General features: G+C 41.0%; 1 protein-coding gene across 2 annotated transcripts; it reads left to right on the forward strand.

Annotated features, from left to right (window-relative positions):
- The first annotated feature begins 2,277 nt into the window (after window positions 1–2,277).
- Window positions 2,278–20,083, forward strand: LOC106581773 (glutamate decarboxylase 1). 2 transcript variants are annotated; one of them, XM_014164060.3, is made up of 17 exons: window positions 2,279–2,724; window positions 3,884–3,964; window positions 5,722–5,784; window positions 8,597–8,737; window positions 9,462–9,704; window positions 9,875–9,965; window positions 12,492–12,604; window positions 12,753–12,868; window positions 13,168–13,247; window positions 13,332–13,386; window positions 13,855–13,971; window positions 14,140–14,204; window positions 14,293–14,371; window positions 16,410–16,559; window positions 16,728–16,835; window positions 18,043–18,132; window positions 18,238–20,083. In XM_014164060.3, the coding sequence occupies exons 2-17, from the start codon at window positions 3,889–3,891 to the stop codon at window positions 18,409–18,411; spliced, it is 1,761 nt and encodes a 586-aa protein (XP_014019535.2). In that variant the 5' UTR covers window positions 2,279–2,724; window positions 3,884–3,888; the 3' UTR covers window positions 18,412–20,083. The 2 variants fall into 2 exon arrangements, with proteins under 2 accessions (XP_014019536.1, XP_014019535.2); XM_014164061.3 differs by lacking the exon at window positions 5,722–5,784 and having other exon boundaries at window positions 2,278–2,724.
- The last annotated feature ends 1,048 nt before the right edge of the window (window positions 20,084–21,131 follow it).

A 21,131-nucleotide genomic window follows, 5' to 3' on the forward strand; every position in this document is an offset into this window, starting at 1 on the left:
TGAGAGTGCCCCCTAAGGCCTTCCACCAACACTTCTAGCAGCTCCCATTTGGTCTTTCATCCAGGTAATGGTAGTCCTATTAACCCAGACCAGCATGATTCTGCTTTGCTTCAGATGAACGACGCATGGAAAAGGTGCAAGGTTGTGGTCTTTTGACTGTACGACTAAGATTGTCTCAGGTGGTCCAACACGTGACATCCGACCTCTTGAATTCTTCAACTGCACTCTAACTGGACAACATTGAGCCTCCTCTCTGATTAGTCAAGCCTTTTGAAAGCAATGACTTTATCAAAAACAGAACCTCATTTATGAACAGTACTCCCTGGATGTGTTTTTCAAAGTCTCACATTCAACCTTAGATGGTTTACAATAGTGTTTCCCTCTGCGTTCTGTGGGCAATCTCTCCATGCTCATAATGTCGTTTCAGTGTTTCACGGTTTGTCTGCTTTGAATGGTAGGAGGAAGCGCCATCTTCTGGAGACTGATGTTCCTCAACTCTATTGCAACGCGACGAAGAGGACTTTCATCCTTCACGTTCCTATGGATGGCAATGACGATCTGACGTCCGATTTTTAACGGCTGCCACGTGGTATTTTCTTTTTATAAAACTATAAAAACAGATTCATCACAAACATGATAGCCTACGCAGTATCCTGTGTTGCCTATTACAATCTGAATAAGAGACACCCAAAACCTGTCAATGAAGTGAAAAAGAATGTCTTCACTGCTCTGAAAACAGGTATATGTCATTTATTTGTGAAATCGTAATGCTGCACGTAACCGTTCGACTGTTGACTGACAGCAGGGCTACGTCATTAACAGGTCTGGCAGCGTCCACTCAACTGTAACGCGCTGGAGCTGTCCAAGGTGCTGAAAATGTCAAAGACAGCATTCCTACCGAGGTCCGCTGAGGTCACGTGCCCTGAAGTAAGAGCTATGTTACATGCTAGTTACACAGTCTCACTCAGATATGTTGAATGGTCAGACTTTAAATGGTTTTGTTATTATTTATTTGTTGATCTTAGAGCCAAATGGAATGCTCATTGAGTATGCAATATATTAGCCTTCGCTAGATAAATATTATCTTCAATGTGCTTAATATTCAAATGGATGGTATTTAGGATGGCGACCATGGGCCTATATTTTAATTGATTGAAAGAGTAAACCTGTTGTCTATAGCCTAGTCCAGGGTTTCCCAAACTCGGTCTCCGGGACTCCAAGGGGTGCACGTTTTGGGTTTTTCCCTAGCACTACACAGCTGATTCACTAAATCAACTACTGATCAATCTTTAATCATTTGAATCAGCTGTGTAGTTTGGGGGGGAAAAAAATAAACGTGCACTCCTTGGGGTCCCGGGGACCGGGTTTGGGAAACGCTGGTCTGGTCTATGAATAGCTTGTTCCCTTGAATCTTATTCTTGGGCGCTGGGCCTATTGTTGTTCCATTGAACCCATGTAGCTTTGGTATGGTATGATGTAGCAAATCTGATTCATGTCTCGGTTTATTATTAGCTTCGTGAAGTATTTACGGAATTGCACACTTCACTTGTGTGGAGTTCTGGGAGGAATCATTGATGATTCCTTACTGCCACCTTGTGGATTTCATTACAATCCTTACACACTGACTTTGAATTTCTCCATTTTGCTGCTAAAAAAGGAAAGATAAATATTGCGCAGTCATCTTGAAAATCCATTCATTGTCTGTAAATGTTATTATTGATAACATATTGCTTGTAGCCTATAGAGCAGGGGTATTCAACTCTTATCCTACGAGGTCCGGAGCCTGCTGGTTTTCTCTTCTACCTGATAATTAATTGCACACACCTGGTGTCCTAGGTCTAAGTCAGGCCCTGACTAGAGAGGAACAATGAAAAAACGCAGTGGAACTCGCTTTTAAGTAGAGTTGAGTTTGAGGGCTATAGAGGAACAGATGAACCCTTGCATTCTGAGATTTCAATAAAACATCCTAATCCTAACGTTTCAGTCATTTAGAAGACGCTCTTATCCAAAGAGACAATTAGGGTTAAATTCCTTGCTCAAGGGCATATCAACAGATTTTTCACTTAGTTGGCTCGGGGTTTCGAACCAGCGACCTTTCAGTTACTGGCCCAACGCTCTTAACCGCTAGGCTCCCTGACCTGTTACAGAAGGAAATCAACAATAACCTAGAAGGAGATGGCTATTTTGATTATGGTTACCTACTGTTCGGATTTCTCAAGAACAAGGCAAAGACAACCCCCCCCCCCCTTCCCTTCATCCCTTATGGGCGTAATGTGTTGCTCTGCTCATAGGATCAAACTTCCCAAGTCCATGTTCGTGACCAGGATTCCAAATCGAGGTATATAGCTTCAAAGCCAATCAAGCACTTCCCAAAAGTCACGTTATAGCTGAAAGCGACACGATTCAGTGTAAATTTGCAGACAAAGCGGATCTGTTCGATATTGGGTGGAAATATGCAGCACCAGAGGAGGTATTGGTGTGAATCATGCGTGCGTAGTAACGAATAAATAGGCAGTGCACGCTCTAAATATCAGCAAATCAAACGTACTTCACCTAAAAGGTCACCGTGGATGGGATTTTGTAGACAATAGATATTCAAAACCCTGTGTTTCTTAGTGTCAAAAGCGCACCAGACGTTGCGTCGCCAAAGGACTTTATTTGATCGTCCTCGCATAGTTTCTTTTTTGGACTCTACTTGGGTCACCTGTACCCATCCTGAGCACGGTAAGCTGCTTTTTAACAGGGGATTATTATTTTACAAGAGCAGGCTAAATCTTATTTGTTCATTGAATGCTTTATGATAAATTGACGTTTGAGATGCTCTAACAGGTGTTTTCAATTCTTTCACATGGTTTTGTAAAGTACCTACAGAGAACAATACATGCTTTTCATGTTAATGTATGTCTGTTTGCTGAAGTTATTCATGGTTTGAATTAAATCTGTTGTGTCTGTATTCAACTACATTAAACTACAATCGAGCTATGACGGACGGTTTATTATTGTATGGGCATGGGTTTTTCTTGAATTGACGTTGACCTGGATCAGGGTCGTCATTATTTACAAATCATCGCCTTAATTAAGGTGTCACTATCCTGTTTGTCAATCAATTCTGTTGACGTAGACTCTTTTTGGTCATTGTTTACCAAATTAATACTTTATTTATCGGAGGTTTGACGGTTCACCTAACTTGATAAGTCGCCAGATGAGCTGTTATGGCATTTAGTTGATCATTAATTAACAAGGCTAATTCAATGTTTGAATAATTTTTTTGGCTTAAACTTTTCATCAAGTCCTATGCATTTAAGGCAGATAAATATCAACCTCTCTGAAATCAAAGACACTTGCTGTGGTGCCTCATTATCCACATTGACTGTAGTCCAGGTTATGAAATGGAATCGATTGGTGAGGATTCATTAGCATCTTTGTCGATGGGCTATGGTTGATTTGATCAAGCCTAATGAAATGCATTGTGTTTATAGCCAACAAGTTATTTTGCCATAGGTTTTGACTTTCAAATCTGTATTGATTCAGGAGAAAATAATATATGTTCAGCCTCAACCAACCTGTTGATTGATGGTTGAGAATAATTCTACCCTGGCTGCCAGACGTTGTCTTCGGGGTTTCGTCTGTCGTGTCCTGACCCTTGCTTATTCGCAGCTGTGGTTTTCTGTCAGCGTTTGTATGACGGATCGATCTTAAAATATCCTATCGATACATTTCAAATAGTTCGGCATGTGATTATCTATAGCCTATGTTGTATGTCTCCGACAGCTACCCTTTCTCATCTCCTTACAGTTCATGTGACTTTTCATCTTGGATAAAATAAGAGCGGTTTCACAGAAATTGACGCTTTGGAAGTGAGGACTTTTGTACTGTATTTTAGGGGTGATGGCGGCGTCTGCACCTTCCTCCTCTGGCGGGGAACCGGATCCCAACTCGACAAATTTACGACCACCAGGCACAAGTAGGTCCATCACAAATAAAACGCTATTTCAATTGTGCTATTTACTTTGTGAGCAATGCCATTAATCATTTCCATGGAGGAAAATAACTGTACACTACCATTCTAAATGCCACCCAACAAATCACCGCAGCATTGCATGCGCAGCGGACCTCCCGGCTTCATGCTTGATAGACGAATCTTGCTGTCAAAACTAAAAACCCGAACTGTCGGTATTGATAAAGACGAAAATCGCCAAAGAATTTAGCTTTATCTTTCAAAATAATATTACAGCCTACTTTAATTATTATTATTATGTTATTTGCCTATTACTATTATTATTTATTAAGCTTTTATTAGAGTACTATTGCATTTCAGAAAGAAGTAGGTTCTATTTTTTTCTGTGGATTTCTTCCGCCCTGGTTGAAAAGATAGAGTGAGTGATGTTTAGGGGGTAATTATGCGCAAAGTAGGGTTAATTGTAGCCACACTAAAGCCCCGTTTATACCTGGTTCTAACTTGCTTCCTTTGCCTTGATCTTTTCTCATTCTGATTGTTGTGCCCACATTTTTAGACAGGTGTAGACAATGAAAAGACACATTGGGATATGATCGTGATCAGATAATCCTGCCCACCTCCGGTGGTAGTCATGCACGCATTGTGTCCGAATATCTTACAAGTGTAGACAGATCTGGACATAGAAACCATTTAAATCATTATTTTGCATAATTTGCGTAAAGGTAGGGACCAGGAAATCTCGTTACAATGTAGACACAGTGGGCAGATTACGGACACATTTTAATTCCATGTGTAGACACGTTTCTGGAAATGTGGGCACAATCAGAATGTATACAAGTTCAGGACAAAGGACTCATGTTAGCACCAGGTATAAACTGGGCTTAAATTGTCCCTAATAGCGTGTGTTCAAACGCCTTATTGTAACCCCCATCAGCTGAGGGGGATGTAGCCCAGGCTAAGAGATGTAAGCAGGCAACCGCTCTACTTCAATACTCTTCATTATCCAATAGTTATTGATGAAAAACACATTAGCCCAATTAGTCATCCAAGCACATTCCAATTTTGTTGCAAAGTTTGCCATAAATGGCATATTTTTCTTAGGCCTACACACAATCATAAAGCTCTGATTTGATATTGACAACACCCCAGTGTAAATTATGCATTTGCAAAGGTAAACGATTAAGCTACGCCATTTAAAATGAAGTCAGATCAGATGTATTCAAATAGAAAAACTGCCCCTCCGTTTTTCTCAAGGGATTTAGTCAATGCTGGATTTGCTTGCCAAACTGCTTTGTCGCTTGTTGGTTTTCCAAAACCATTAGACTGGTGTCATGCCAGTATTACATGCAGAAATGTGGAACTTTCTTTTTGTCTGTGTCTCTATTGACATCAATGCATGATTGACGCGAAAACCCGAATCACGTACGTGCATCTCAAGCCTATTCCGCTCATAATTGGCTCGGTTAGGCTATTTGGCAATATACACGTCATATTTCAGATCTTTCTGTTGCCTTTGTATTTTCTTTCATGAGTGAAACCTTGGCGTAGATTCTGGTCCAGAATTCTGTGAATCTGTGTGGAGCTGGTCTGTCCCTTGTCCCTTTCACTGGCCTCTAACAAAATTCTTTCATTCCTAGACCTAGACTGCTGTTTCATCAACATTTCCCCATCCATCGCTTTGCGTTTGTAATTATTTTAGCAGAAATAATGCCCTTGAGGCCTAATGTAGAGGCCCTCTCAATAGTTTTCCAAAACTATTTTAGGCTATGACGCTTGGTGTGGAGTTGCCCATGGATGTACTAGAAAATTGGGAATGAAGATATGTGGTAAGTTCGCTATTTTCATGTCATGTATTTAATGTTCATGTTTAGGCTATATTGTTCCTAAGTTTTTCTCGAGAAATAAAGATCATAGTCTGCATATGTTAGCCTATGTTGCATATTTTATGTTATTCAACGCTGGGCAAGCAGACCATTCTCATATGTGAGGAATATGGGCTACGTTGGTCTGAAACACAAAGACTGCAGACTGGGTGGCTGTGGTTACGGGCTTCTGCCCCTTTCTGTTTTCCCTTGTCGCATGAGTGGGTTTTCATGATGAAAGGATGATTATGTCCATAATGATTATTACCACGGAATTTATAGTGACAAACCTATTTCTTTATGAATATGAACAGCAGTTTGAAAACCTGCAGAGACCACAGGCCTAGCCATTGGTCCAGAAATAAATATAAAGGTCTACGTTGGCGTCTAAAAATGCAATATGAGCTGTCTTTAGTCTTGCATATGTTTTGTTTTCAATATGAGTGTCTGTTTTGTTTCCCAGCTAGTACATTTTTTGAATTCGTAGGCCCTAATACAATCGTACTCTTGCGCCCTCCCATGGCATACTTGAGAAATATAGTCCTCCCTTTGCCGATTTGTAATGACCTTGGAATACACAGTTAGCCGACTAACTGTAGGTTATCCAACCCCCTTCTATTTTGGGGGTTCATTTCGAATAAACATGAACATATACAGTGGATTTTACTACATGAATTGTAGTAGACCTAATCAACTAGTATGGTAGGCCACTGTCTTTATTTTTGCTTGGCCATACCTTTGTCTTTGTCTTAATGTATCTCGGTAGTGTAAGAATTTGTAAGATTTTCTACTTAGTGTGCCTCTAACATGCACCAAGCTAACAAACGTTATTACCATGAATTGCAGCTATTACACATGTTTTCCACTAACCAACTAGTTATGTCTCAATGCAGCTTACACAAGCAAACTGATGTTTCCACTTGCAGCACATAATAGGAACTGGCCCAACCACAAGCCTGCGGGGCCCCATCTCGTGATAACAGCAACAGTGTCTGGCATGCCCGACCCTGTGAAAACAGGAACACACACACACACATAAGCCATAGCTTATCCAAGGCACTCACACCCAGACTTAGAAGCTTTGATAGAAACCTAATATCATCAGAACATTGTGCAAGATCGCAGGAAGACGCATGAACAGATGGAGCCAATCGACGGTGACAACGCCTGGACCTGAGCCAACCAGAGGATCGGGACTTCAAGACTCAACCTACTTTCTGTGTTGTATAAAACATGTAAACAAACTGTTTTAGGGGCTCTCTTCCGCTGGCTCCCTCAGAGCTACTGGAACGAGTCCGTGCACGCTGTACCAAATATCTTCACTCTGAATAAACTATCGCTTGTCATATAATTTAGCGCCTTGTCCGAATCAGTCCTTGACCGACTCTCCCTTCTACTCATTCCAACACCAACAGTAGCCTATAGTTTTATAACTGAGCGGGTGTCATTCATTAAAGGTATATTTGGTGGAACGGTTTGGTATCGGTCCTTATCATGAGAGCTCATCTGAAGAGAAAAGATGAACGAGACGCGCCTGAAATCGTAATTCGTCAAGGTTCTGTTTAACAGAGATAGCGCTGTCAAGTCAGTCTTCTGCTCCACAATACGAACCGATTAAGTGGAAGCAGAATGCCTTAGCCCTATCTGATATGGCCAAGCGTTGAGTCAGTTATTGTTCCATCAGGGCCAATCAATGCCCAAGAGTATGGGCCGAATGCAAATACAAATCATGTTTGATGTTTTAATGCGGATGTTGACGCAATTGTTACGTTTTGGTTTTATCTGATTCACTATCCGGTTAAAGGCCTATTGCCATTTTTCATCTCTGTTTTTAAAGTGCAGTGATATTGGTCTAAAAACATCACGAACTTTCCGTTTTGCTTGACCAAGTGAAATGTTGGTTTTATATGACTTCACGTGAGACAGATGCAAGCTTGTTCAGACTATAGTCTAACATCTCATTTTTTTGAAAGTGAAATAATAAAATACATTATATTATTACATGATATAAACGAAATGAAATGAGTTACAATGAAATAAAACCAACTTTCATCTTTTGATATACTTTTATGTACTTTTATTTATTACTCCAAAGGGTGTGGGCTATGGCATAGAAATGGGTTTCACATCTTATAGGGCTAGATATATTATCTGAAATATTGCCTTATTTATAGTAAAATAAGATCACATTGAAGGATTTTTTTTATGATTAATAATCTAAGCAGGAGATTTGGAAAATGTGTTATTTTTAGAAGGGCCAATCTAGAAATCAGATTAGGTTTGGGAGAAATTGGTAGGGCTAAATAAGATTTGAGTTAATGTGGTGTTCTCCACGGGCCTATGAGCAGATAGGCTATAAAATGTCCCAATATATCATCACAGCCCAGTCCAACTATTAGATCTGCCTTCGGGCTTTAATGACATCGGTTCATTGTGTGCTCTTCCCTGCTTACTGAAGTGGAATCTCTCCGAGGGACTTCATACGAATGTACATACACTAAATTACGGATATTTGTTTTTGCTTGGCTGGATTTTCGTGCTGATGTCACCGGGCTCAACCTCCCACTGACTGTTCCTCCCACAAATAGGCTTCCATGGACAGGATGGGAATTAGGCTACCTCAAAACTAGCCTCCGTCACAGCATTGTCAGTTCCACCAGTGAGAGTAGTTTAGGCATGTGTTTTGTGTAAAAAAAGGGTGTCATCAAAATGTTTGGGATTGGGGGTGATGATAGTAATCCCTCATTTGAATCCTCTGCCCCTTGCAACAATTTAGGATTTTTGCAGAAGAACAATAACCTCGAGGAGAAGATTAGTTCCTTCAAGGAAAGATCGTCTAAGGACCTGCTTGATAACAGCGACAGGGATTCCCGTTTCAGACGCACGGAGACGGACTTTTCCAATCTGTTTGCTAGAGGTAATTGGCCGAGTTATTTCCATTATGGGAAATATAGGCCTATCAATCAGAATGATCCAAATTGTGTAGGGATCTTGTTAATGTTCGTTTTGTGCAGTTGTTTTACAATAAATGGAAAATGAGTCAACTTGAAAACGTTAATTATCTTACTGATGCGAAGATTAGCCTGATTTGATCTGATTTGAAAATACTGATTTACCAAATCTTTATCATCTGTCTAAATCTCAGTGATTTCTTTCGATTTAGTGATATTTCATGACATTAAGGACAATAGATAACATACACATATCACAGTTCAGGGGAAATTTTTAAAACGCATATTGAGAAAAAGAATACAAAAAACTGAAATGATTAGGCTGTTGGTCATTGAAACTGAATTGATTGCTATGTCTATTTAAAATTAATATTCACCATTTGTTTGACCATAATCACCTTCTAGGTCAATTTGTAAGTGGCTGAAAAAATAGCCTAGGTTACTCAGGGACACTCACTGGAGAAATAGCAAAAATAGTAATTCATTTGTTGCTAAAAAATGACTTTCTAATTGATACAATTTATACCAGCTTTAGAGAAGAAACTAAAATACATTATCTATGAGTTGGGAAGTAGAATGAAGTCATGACAAATTCTACAGAATATTATGAAAGTGACCTCTTCAAACACACCTAAGTTTCTCGAAAACGAGAAACTGAAAATATCGACATGCTTCAATTTCTCACGCTAGATTTATTACCAGCCAAAAATGGAGAGGAGCCAACCATGCAGTTCTTGTTGGAGGTGGTGGATATTCTCACAAACTACGTCCGGAAGACCTTCGACAGATCCACCAAGGTCCTGGACTTCCACCACCCCCACCAGCTGCTGGAGGGCATGGAGGGCTTCAACCTGGAGCTGTCCGACCAGCCTGAGTCTCTGGAGCAGATCCTGGTGGACTGCAGGGATACCCTGAAGTATGGCGTGAGAACAGGTGAGGACAGAGAAGACAGAGGAGGCAGGAAGCAGAGCTAACCCTCAGCGTAATCAACATCTCCCCATTTGTCTACAATGTGGTTTAATGATTACAGATAATCCCATAGTTAAATGATGAAACTTTCATGAGAAATGTATTAACGACAAATGGTGTTGTCTTCCTCCTAGGTCACCCCAGGTTTTTCAATCAGCTCTCCACTGGTTTAGACATCATTGGGTTAGCAGGAGAATGGCTCACCTCCACCGCAAACACAAACATGTGAGTGGTCTTTATTTACCTTAGTTATTACACATTTATGATACATTTAAATATGTTTATTATCAAAAGTCACAGGATCCTGAAATATTGTAAATATCTGTACAGTATATCAGTTATTAAAGTCCTCTTGATTTTGTGCAAAATGTCAGGTGAACAATTTGCCTAAACCAATGATCTTAGTTAGAGTGACCCAACATAGCTCTCAGTTTAGGCTGGGATTGTGATAAGGGGTTGATATATCGAATTTCGCAGTGAGTGGATTTCCTTTGGGTGAATGTAAGTCTGGCACTGAAGAAACATGACATTTCCTACCATTTTTCAAATGGCCTTGGAAGATTCTGGTCGAAGATGAAGATCAGTAGAAGTGACATAATTGGGGCCCTTTGATGAGCTTCTAAATGAAGGACGATGCTCCTGAGGATGCTCTCCAAGCCGCCACTTAAGCGAGTCAAATGTGACATGGCAAGCATGAAGAGGAGAGATGGCAATTAGTCATCTGTTGGTTGCTGTATTATTGTTGTTGACAAACACTGTGGCTGTAGTCAGATAATACAGCCCCGCAGGAACATTTAATTGCATATCGATTAGCAATTGAATCTTACATAGGGCGGTTGTTTTATGTAACACTCTTTGGATCAGAGATAACGGTACCACAACAGAATGAGATTCTCCCTTGAGATCTGCTGCAGAAATGTGAACAACAGACATAGTGATATTGCTTTTTTGCCGTGGGAAAGGCAATCTGGAAGAGACAGCATTATGATACACCAGGTGTCCAGGGACTTGTCCAAGATAAAAACGTTGATGCTTCATTGAACATTGGCTATTGTTGACCGGTACACACAGATTATCAGCTGAGGCTGCCGAGTCATTTAAGACACTGGCCAGAGTGTATCACCTACTGTAACATGTTGATTTGTCTATGATGTCAGCCTAAAACCCGTCAGGGCATTTGTAAAACCATCATAACAAAACAAACAAAAACACTATATGAAAAATGTTGTCGCCTAAGCACTGATGAAACATAGCATTTATGCGTGGTAAGAACCAGTCTTATGTGTGGTCATGGTGTTTTTATTCCTATTTAAAAACAGCACATAAATACAAGCTTACCACCAAGGCTGAGGCTCTTCATGTCAAGGATTCATTCGTTTTTTTTGCCTGGCCCCTGGCATAATAAAAGGTTTGAACCCTCTCCTGATTTAACTTTGTATTTATTGTAATCTCCAAAGGATTTCCCCCACTGTTTTGAAGAGTCTTTAGTTTGTCAAGCTCATTGATGTGGTGCTGAAGAGTGTTCTGGTGAGAGTGTTAGCCCGTGTGCTGCATGGCAACGCTACTGTAGACAAATTGAATCAGAGGGCTCTGACTGCATACATATTTGTTATTTGCATTAGCTAATTACTACATCATCATTAATTACACTTATTGATTGACACTAATTGGTTGACAATCATGTCACAGGGCTATCATCGGGATTAGTCTACATGAGTGAGCGAGCGAAAATTAATTTGGGACATAACTCATAACTTTTTTTTCCTTCTTTTTTTAAAGTTGTTACTGGATATGCCAGCAAGAGAAGTAAAACATATGTGCTGTGTGTATGGCACGGTGCGATACACTGTATTGTCCCTCTAATGCATTGACTTTCATTGCATGAATAGACAGGCAGTGTAATTAGGAGAGCATTGGTCAGTACATAGTGAAGATAGATGAGCTACTGTGGTCGGGCATCCATTTAATTCCACATTGATATCGCATTACCCTGGAGGGAATTCTGTAACATCTTCTAATGATATGGAAACAATCCTTTATTTTGCAATCGTGATTGCGTTGTATAAACATGACTGTAATCCTATCATTTCTATTGTAAAGGTGAAACGACCATTCTTCCATCATTACTCTCAGAGAGACGGGCCTCGAGTGTAATATACTGTATGTATTAAAAACGCATTCATAACAAGCTCAGTGGAAGCTGGCCTCCAGACAACCCTCAGACACGACGATAACGGCATTCTCATTGTGCTACATCCCATTTCTAGCCTCTTCCTAACTCCGAGACAAGAGCTCCCTCTTAGTGGCATGCTCTTAATAGACTTCCACCGACGTGACATTCATGTTCGTTCTCATTCCACTGCAACGAATGGTATCCCTAACACAATGTGACAGAGCTATCATTGAACCGTGGCTGCGTTGAAAGTAGTATGCACGTTCCATGCTTTCTCTGGCTTCAAAGTGCCAGTGCTCAAATAACACTATGAGAAACTTATGTAATGACAATTCAAGAACACAACAAACTAAAAACCAATTATGTAAAAAAAAAAAAAAAAGAGCTACAATTATTGGCTGTTATCACTATGGTGATTCATTAGCCTGGGATTTTTCCACCTGCCTTCATTGATTCTGCTTATGTCAATATAGACAATGTAGATATGAGAAGCAAATGGCAATATGAGAGTTCAAGGCCAGTGATAGAATGGATTTCTAATTGGTAGTGGGTAACTGGAGACAGGTGCTCTATTTCAGGTTCACCTATGAGATCGCTCCAGTCTTTGTGCTCATGGAGCAGCTGACGCTGAAGAAGATGAGGGAGATCATTGGCTGGCCTGATGGAGAGGGCGATGGGATATTCTCACCAGGTGAAGCCAATGTGGATGAACAGTTGTCAATTCATCCATGCCTTGGGAATCGTAGATGAGAATAAACCCACTGTTACAGATGAATATTTCCAAAACTTCAGATAATAGGATGCAGTTTAGTGAAGGATTGTATGCAACGTCTGTGCAGGTGGAGCGATATCCAACATGTACAGTGTGATGACCGCCCGCTACAAGTTCTTCCCTGAAGTCAAGACCAAAGGCATGACCGCTGCCCCCAGACTGGTGCTCTTCACCTCCGAGCATGTAAGCCTCATACAGTATCCTCATAACATCTGATTATAACATGCATTTTCACGTCACAATATATCTCCAGTGTCAGAAACAGTATTATGTCACCAAAACAAAGTCTTACTGTTTCTTATTGTGTCACTCCTCGATTGACCCTGTCTATTGTGTGTAAAGAGTTCATGGCATGCCTGATTCAAAGCTACAAAATGGCCCTCATTGAAAAAGATGAAAACAATTGGACGGTACAGCTGACTGTATCTCTGCCCTCAGCTGATAGGCTAGTAGTCTAATGCCATGGTCATGTGTTTTGACAGAGCCACTACTCTATAAAGAAAGCCTGTGCTGCTCTGGGCTTTGGAACAGAAAACCTGATCCTGCTGAGCACAGATGAGAGGTTTGTGGATGCATGTCCAATACACTGCACTGTATGAAATAACCCAATGAAAACCTCCCTTTGACTGTCTGTTTGCTTCTCTAGAGGGAGAGTCATTCCTGCTGATTTGGAAGCCAAGGTCATCGATGCCAAGGCGCGGGTGAGTTTCAAACTGTCAGACAATCAACTTCAAATTGTGGATTCGTTCTCCCTGAAGACATTCATTCACTTCTGTTTGTTTCTGCACTGAAACTGAATTCTTATGAATCCAGTCGTTAACGGAATAGTCAGGCCATTACTTGTTTACAAAACTAAAATACGTCTCCTTTCATTTTAGAGTTAGTGCTTATGCCTCCTCAAATATTATCTTACCGACTGCTATTAGTTCCGAAGTACAGTCTCCTGAAGCTAATTCCGTGAGAGGAGGGAGGTGATAGCAGGCTCTCTGCAATGGGTGTGCAGTTCTGCTGTGACAAAGACTTGACAAGAGAAATAGTCAAATGTCTGTGAATTCTGCTCTAACCAATTTATTTTCAGTCAAAGATAACAGAAACTGAAGGATGCAAGCATTTCAATTCACTGCAATAATATAAGAACCCATATTCATTCTGATGGGTTACGCTTGCAGGGTTGTGTCCCAATGTTTGTGAATGCTACAGCTGGTTCCACAGTGTATGGAGCGTTCGACCCCATCCATGAGATTGCAGACATCTGCGAGAAATACAACATGTGGCTACATGTTGATGTAAGTGCATCTTCCTACTATAAGTACAGGAAGGTTATTGTGATATTGATCATTTCAGGGATGATTGCAATACATTTTCATGGCGGGCTAATCTTTAGTTTAAACATATCAGCCATTTTCAGGTCTAATCCTTTTGAGGATTCAAAACAAACCGTTGTTTTTGTTCAGGGTGCATGGGGAGGAGGCCTACTGATGTCCAGGAAGCACAGGCACAAGCTGCGTGGCGTGGAGAGGTAGGCTACAGCCCTGACAACCTACAATGGTCTCACACACACATTGGTGACTGTAGCCTGTCTTACAGCCTGTGTTCCATGTTTACAGGGCCAACTCAGTCACCTGGAACCCTCACAAGATGATGGGTGTGCCACTGCAGTGCTCTGCCATTCTGGTCAGAGAGAGGGTACGCGCAATTACTGACTGATGAGTTTTCACGTATGGTGTATGATTAGCAATGGTCATCGAAATTGTAATAAATGCAGCAATTGGACCATGGATAAAGATACTTCAAACTTTTTGAATTTCTATAATCCATCAGATATTGGCAGAATTATAGCACATAAAACATTTTACTAGCACAGACAAATAATGGATGGAGTTCAGGGATTTTGGTGGGAATTCAAGCTATTCAATTTATTGTGAAATTTCATTTTTTTCTTCTTAGAATGCACGCATACATACATTTTCTTATTGCATCAGTTATTTTTTATTTCGTGTTAAAATAAAGAAAATGTTATGTGCCTCATTTGCATAAATACACCAGGTGTGTTTGCATATATGAATATATTAACATAAAGGGGTGGAACAGGGCTGGAACCACCAAACACTTGCTCTGTCTACCCTATACTGCCACTCACCTACACTGTCTAGACTGCCTCATTAATTACTGTTATTGTCACGTTCTCTTGCACAATTCAGTGTTATAATAGCAGGATACCCTCTGATGAAAAAATCTACAGGCTTGGCTCTAGATTACACCTATCTATACATACTTCACATTTGTTTGCGAGATCAGACATATAATCCGAGTTTTCATGTATGGAAGTTGCTTTCATTTCAGCGCATCTCATTTCTATTAAACTGTATTAAAAGATTACTGTTTTCAATTTCACAAAAAATGAACACCCATCAAAATAAAGTTAGCTAGCTTCTCTTTCTAGTGATGTAAGTGTCAAGATGGTGTGTTAAATCCCCGACGAAGCTTCAGCGTTGCTATAGATTCAAAGGAAAGCCAATGTACAGTGCCTTCGGAAAGTATTCAGACCCCTTGACTTTTTCCACATTTTGTTAGGTTACAGACTTATTCTAAAATTGATTCAATAGTTTTTTCCCCTCATCAATCTACACATAATACCCCATAATAACCAAGCAATAACAGGTTTGTAGACATTTTTGCTAATTTATAAAAATACAAAAATAAAAATATCACATTACTTAGTACGTTGTTGAAGCACCTTTGGCAGCAATTAAATCCTAGTCTTCTTGGGTATGATGCTACAAGCTTGGCACATCTGTATTTGGGGAGTTTCTCCCATTCTTCTCTGCAGATCTTCTCAAGCTCTGTCAGGTTGGATGGGGAGCGTTGCTGCACAGCTATTTTCAGGTCTCTCCAGAGATGTTCGTCGGGTTCAAGTCAGGGCTCTGGCAGGGCCACTCAAGGACATTCAGAGACTTGTCCCAAAGCGACTCCTGCGTTGTCTTGGTTGTGTGCTTAGGGTCGTTGTCCTGTTGGAAGGTGAACGTTCACCCCAGTCTGAGGTCCTGAGCGCTCTGGAGCAGGTTTTCATCAAGGATCTCTCTGTACTTTGCTACGTTCAGCTTTTGGAAACAGGATGCACCTGAGCTCAACTTCGAGTCTCATAGCAAAGGGTCTGAATACTTATGGAAATAATGTACAAACACTTCTAAAAACCTGTTTTCGCTTTGTCATTATGGGGTATTGTGTGTAGATTGCTGAGGATTTTTTTAAATTTAATCCTTTTTAGAATAAGGCTGTAAAGTAACAAAATGGGGGAAAAAGTCAAGTGGTCTGAATACTTTCTGAAGGCACTGTATTCCATTGAGCCCATTTCAGCCATTACCAGCGTGTGTTTGACAGGTCATAACAAACATTTTGGCGGCCGTAACGTTAACGGGAAAAAACGACAGGCACAAGCAAGAGTATGAAAGAGTCGCAGGAGTAAAAAAAAACAATCAATCTAGCCAGATTTAAGTGACAAGTGGATTTTGCACCCCTCGAACACAGGAAATAGATGTCTGAAATAGGCAGATCCTTAGGTGGGCGGGGCATGCGCCCTACTAGCGTATGCCGGGAAACACTCAAGTTAGGTCACAAGTCAGAGATCTGGCATACTATACCTATGAATACAGCCCAGTTTGAAGGCACCATTGCACTCTAAGTATCTGCCTCTCGCCTTTAACCACACCATTGATCTTTACAGGGAGTTTTATCAGGCTGCAACTCAATGTGTGCTGGCTACCTCTTCCAACCTGACAAACAGTATGATGTATCGTACGACACGGGGGATAAGGCCATCCAGTGTGGACGACACGTAGATATCTTCAAATTCTGGCTCATGTGGAAAGCAAAGGTATGTGCACGTATCTCCCCAAGCTTTTGTTCTAATACTAAATCTGTCTATATTATGTTAAGCATGTGATAGGGATTGATCTTGGATGCTGATCTTGGACCAGTTAACAAAAAAAAAGAGTAATGTTTGATATTCCTTCTCTATCTATGTATATTTCCGCTCCAACAGGGAACGGTAGGGTTTGAACACCACATCGACAAGTGCTTGGACCTCTCGCATTATCTCTACACTAAAATCAGGGACCGTGAGGGCTATCAGATGGTGTTCGAGGGAGAGGTGAGATTGATCGCACTGCGTTTTCTACTCTGTTCTGTTTCCAAAGATAGTAATATCTTCCAATGGAGCATCAGAGATATTGGAAATATCTGATATCCGATGAGTCAGAAGTCATTAACTGAGGTGCCCAAAAGGGTTCTGAGCAACACAATGTAGTGAGGCAGGCCTGCCTGAGGTGGCGCTATGCTTTAGAATCCTCAGTTGAACTCCTTGTGGATTTAGGAATTTACAGATGTGGGATCTTAAATTTGACCGGCTTTGTCGGAGGAGTAAAATAATCCTGCAGCAGGTTATTCTCAGAAAAGTGATAATTTGTTACAGGAAATTAGTTTTGATTCGCTACAGTAGGCTATAATTTAGGTGTAGCCTATGGCTCCATTTTGGATACACTTGTATGTCGTTATGGAGACCAATATTGATGTTGTGTAATTTTATTATAATTTCTTGGGTACTTTTTACCCCTTTTCCTCCACAATTTCATGATATCCAATTGGTAGTTACAGTCTTGTCCCATCGCTGAAACTCCCGTTCAGACTCGAGAGAGAGAGAGGCGAAGGTCGAGAGCCATGCATCTTCCGAAACACCTCCCTGCCAAGCCACACTGCTTCTTGACACACTGCTCGCTTAACCCGGAAGCCAGCCGCACTAATGTGTCGGAGGAAACACCGTACAACTGGCTACCGAAGTCAGCGTGCATGCACCCGGCCCGCCACAAGGAGTCGCTAGACATGGACGGGACATGGACGGCCAAACTCTCCCCTAACCCGGACGACGCTGGGCCAATTGTGCGCTGCCTCATGGGTCTCCCAGTCATGGCTGGCTGCGAAACAACCTGGGATCAAACCTGGGTCTATAGTGAAGCCTCAAGCACTGCGATGCAGTGCCTTAGACCGCTGTGCCACTCGGGAGGCCCCCGATCTTGTGTTATTAAGATATATAAAATGGCTGTTGTTGATGTTGGAGTAGTAGGACATTTATTCTGTCTGGTACTTTAAAGAGAACTGTGGGTTTTCAGTGAATTTATGTAAATTACGAGGCTAATTTGAATATCAGCGACAACAGACTAATCAAATGAAGATACAACATCTGTACCTTACATAGCCTCAGCTCTTTATTTGGCCTCTTACTGAGGTTGGTACTTCTTCTTCAGACCATCCATTGAGTTAAGACACTGACAAACAATGTCGTCTCCGTTTTCTTTCCACAGCCCCAGCACACAAATGTCTGCTTCTGGTACCTTCCGCCAGGCATTCGTGACATGCCCGATGGTCAAGAGAGGCGGGACAGGTTGCATAAGGTAAGGACTCGTCAGCTTTGGTCTATAAAGACGATATTTTGTATTCCCATGAGACAGCACTGACCTACTGTATATTTCTCTGAATTGTCCTTGTCTCTAAACCAGGTGGCCCCCAAGATCAAAGCGTTGATGATGGAGTCTGGAACTACCATGGTGGGCTACCAGCCTCAGGGAGACAAGGTCAACTTCTTCCGCATGGTCATCTCCAATCCTGCCGCCACCAGGTCAGATATCGACTTCTTGACCGATGAGATTGAGAGACTGGGGCATGACTTGTGAGGGCCACGCTCAGTAGGAGGATGTTGCCCTTTGACCTTTCCGTCTCAGCTTTGTCATGTCTAGCTCGAAAAAGACCCTGAACTACAGCAAGCTTCATATTCCTGTTGTCTCTTGACCAATCATGTAGGACTTTGAAACTTCAGCTGCTTGTAGGACTTTTTTTTAGGTAAGCTGTGGTCCGTCTCATGTGTTTCCTGTCTGTTCTGTCTTTTAGCAGTGACTATGCCATTGTTAGATTTAACTGTAACTATTGTACAGTATTGTAGCCTACATAAGAGAATACATATTCACATCCTGAGTGACCTTGAGAGATCTTTTTCAGTAGGCGACAGAGCACAATGCAAAGGACCTCATGGCATAGATGTATACAGTATTGTAATATACTGTATATATACTGTATACCGAGATATAAACAGTATATTATAATGTACTGACTATTGGTGCTGTGTGTTGTCCATGTAATTATTAGGCCAGATGCACCATATGAAACACTGCATTATATCCTGGCTGTTCTTCCCCTTTCATATTAAGTAGAGGGAATATTACACAGTCATTGTAACAGGTACTGTATTCTGTTGCTGCGTTTTTAGAGATAATGAATTTTGTGAAGATTGTGTATAGTATTGTTACATTGCTTTTGTGGCAAATATATATATCCTAGTTTTTCAGTAACACATGTTCCAATGACTATAAAAATTAATAGACAAATCACTTTATTTATATCAAGAAAGTATATGTGTGAAATAGTTATCTATTCCATTTGTAATGTGTCCTTACTTATATTTTGAAACAGTACTGTATATTACCCAAATGTTTTGAATAATGATATTAAAGGTATTTTAGTGTACTTGTGAACCAAAGAAGGGTATGCTTACAAATATATATGTAAATACAGCCCTTAATATAACTAATAGATGGATTAAGATATTTATATAGTAATATGTAACTCAGTCACCACCCTTAACCTTAGTGCATTCTATGTTGTGTAAATGTAATATGTCTTTGTGAATCACACTGACCGAATGTTATAAAGTCACGCGACTCGCTGTGGGAGGGAAGCTGAGCTCCGTCAGTAGATTTGCTGGTGCTTTATTTTGTGAGAAGCACAATGCTAAGCTATCTGGGGAAATATTTGACCCTAGGGACGAAGGATTGTTTCTATTTTAACAGTTGCACATTGTAGAGCGTTTACTTTGTTTTGAAGTATTTCATTTCATGAAGGGGGGCCATTCCTCAAATGAATCACCTTTCAAATCTATAAACTATGTCATGGATTTGTTGGGGTCTTTACATGATCCACATGTGCACAGTTTAATCCTGTGAGAACCGACGTGTTGTGAAAGACCAATTGTCTGTCGTTGAGATGTTGATTTAAACAAACCAAATGCACAGTTGTGATGATGATTCTGTTGTTTCTGTGATAAGATACATTGAATACATTCCTCAGTGGGGTGGATGTCCCCTGTCGAGGCAGGCACTTTAACCTCATACCATGTGCAGTGCATTGCTGTCCTATTTACAGCAGAAACAAAAAAATCTCAGCTTTTAAAAAAAGAACGTGGGGGGGGGGGGGCATGTTTTTGGCTGTTCTTTGTTAACGAGGTCCAATGATCATCTGCTACGCATCCGCACTGTTGAAATAAATCTGTGGCTGTGAGTCTGCTCGACTTGATTGAAATGGCTTGCTGTTTTTTCTTCCCCTCCTGTGGTCGTCCTATAGTTCCCTCTGGGGTCCTGTTATTTGGTGGCTGAAAGCCTTTAGGTGACAGACCAGCCTTTATGGTCAGCCATGGGGAACAGCAATGGTGTGAGAGCAACTTGGAGCTGATTGACCTCAGAAGACACTCGGCCTTTGCCACCCACCATCCATCCGTCATCGGAGGCCAACTGAATTGCGGTTATCTCGGTGGTGCAGATGCATGTTCAAATACTCCACATTTACAAAGTATGAATATTTCTGATTGCCCCCAAAAAATGGAAGTTGCGATTCCACAGTACCAAAGTCCAGTATGGGCAGTAAAAATGAACAATTCATGTATCGATTTTTTTTTTTTCAACCGCGGCCAGTGAAATGATCAGCTCTCCCCACTCCCCCAGTCCAAAGATCTGTTATGAGCAAATGTGTGTGTATTTCCAGTGCCTTGTCCAAATTCTCCAAAGAGTCTATGTGATTGCCATTCTCCGTTCCTCAAATGAATCACCCTGGAGGGGGAGTTTTATTGGCGGATCATCTCACAGCTGAGCTTTCACGAGGCCCTGCCGTGTATTCCGCTCCTCTCATTAATCACACTTTGAAGATATTTATCATGAAAAGCATCACACTGTGCTCCCTTTACATATTTTTTTTATCTCTCAGAGAAGCCCATTTCAAGGCTCTGCCTGGGTGCATTTTATTTCAATCCAGTCATACGGGAACCGAGTGTTTCAGTGGTGCAAGGTGAGCTACAACCCCCCCGCTCCCCTGCGAGACACTCCTCTCGGTTTCACCGGTCACTGCCGTGATCATTATGGACGCGATGCCATTGAATGTTTCGTAACAGCAACACAAAATACAGGATTGGGGGAAAGAAAATCACATTCATAAGTGGGTAATTGAAATCATAAACCGTTCTTTTCTTTGAATCAAAGTGGGATAACTAAAGTAGTTAGGTTGTTTTGCATCAGTAATGGTGATAATATTGTCTGGGCTTAATTGAACTGATGCATAATTACAGAGCTAA

This window comes from Salmo salar, chromosome 21 (genome assembly GCF_965601325.2).
Source record: "Salmo salar chromosome 21, fSalSal1, whole genome shotgun sequence".
Classification (NCBI taxonomy): domain Eukaryota; kingdom Metazoa; phylum Chordata; class Actinopteri; order Salmoniformes; family Salmonidae; genus Salmo; species Salmo salar.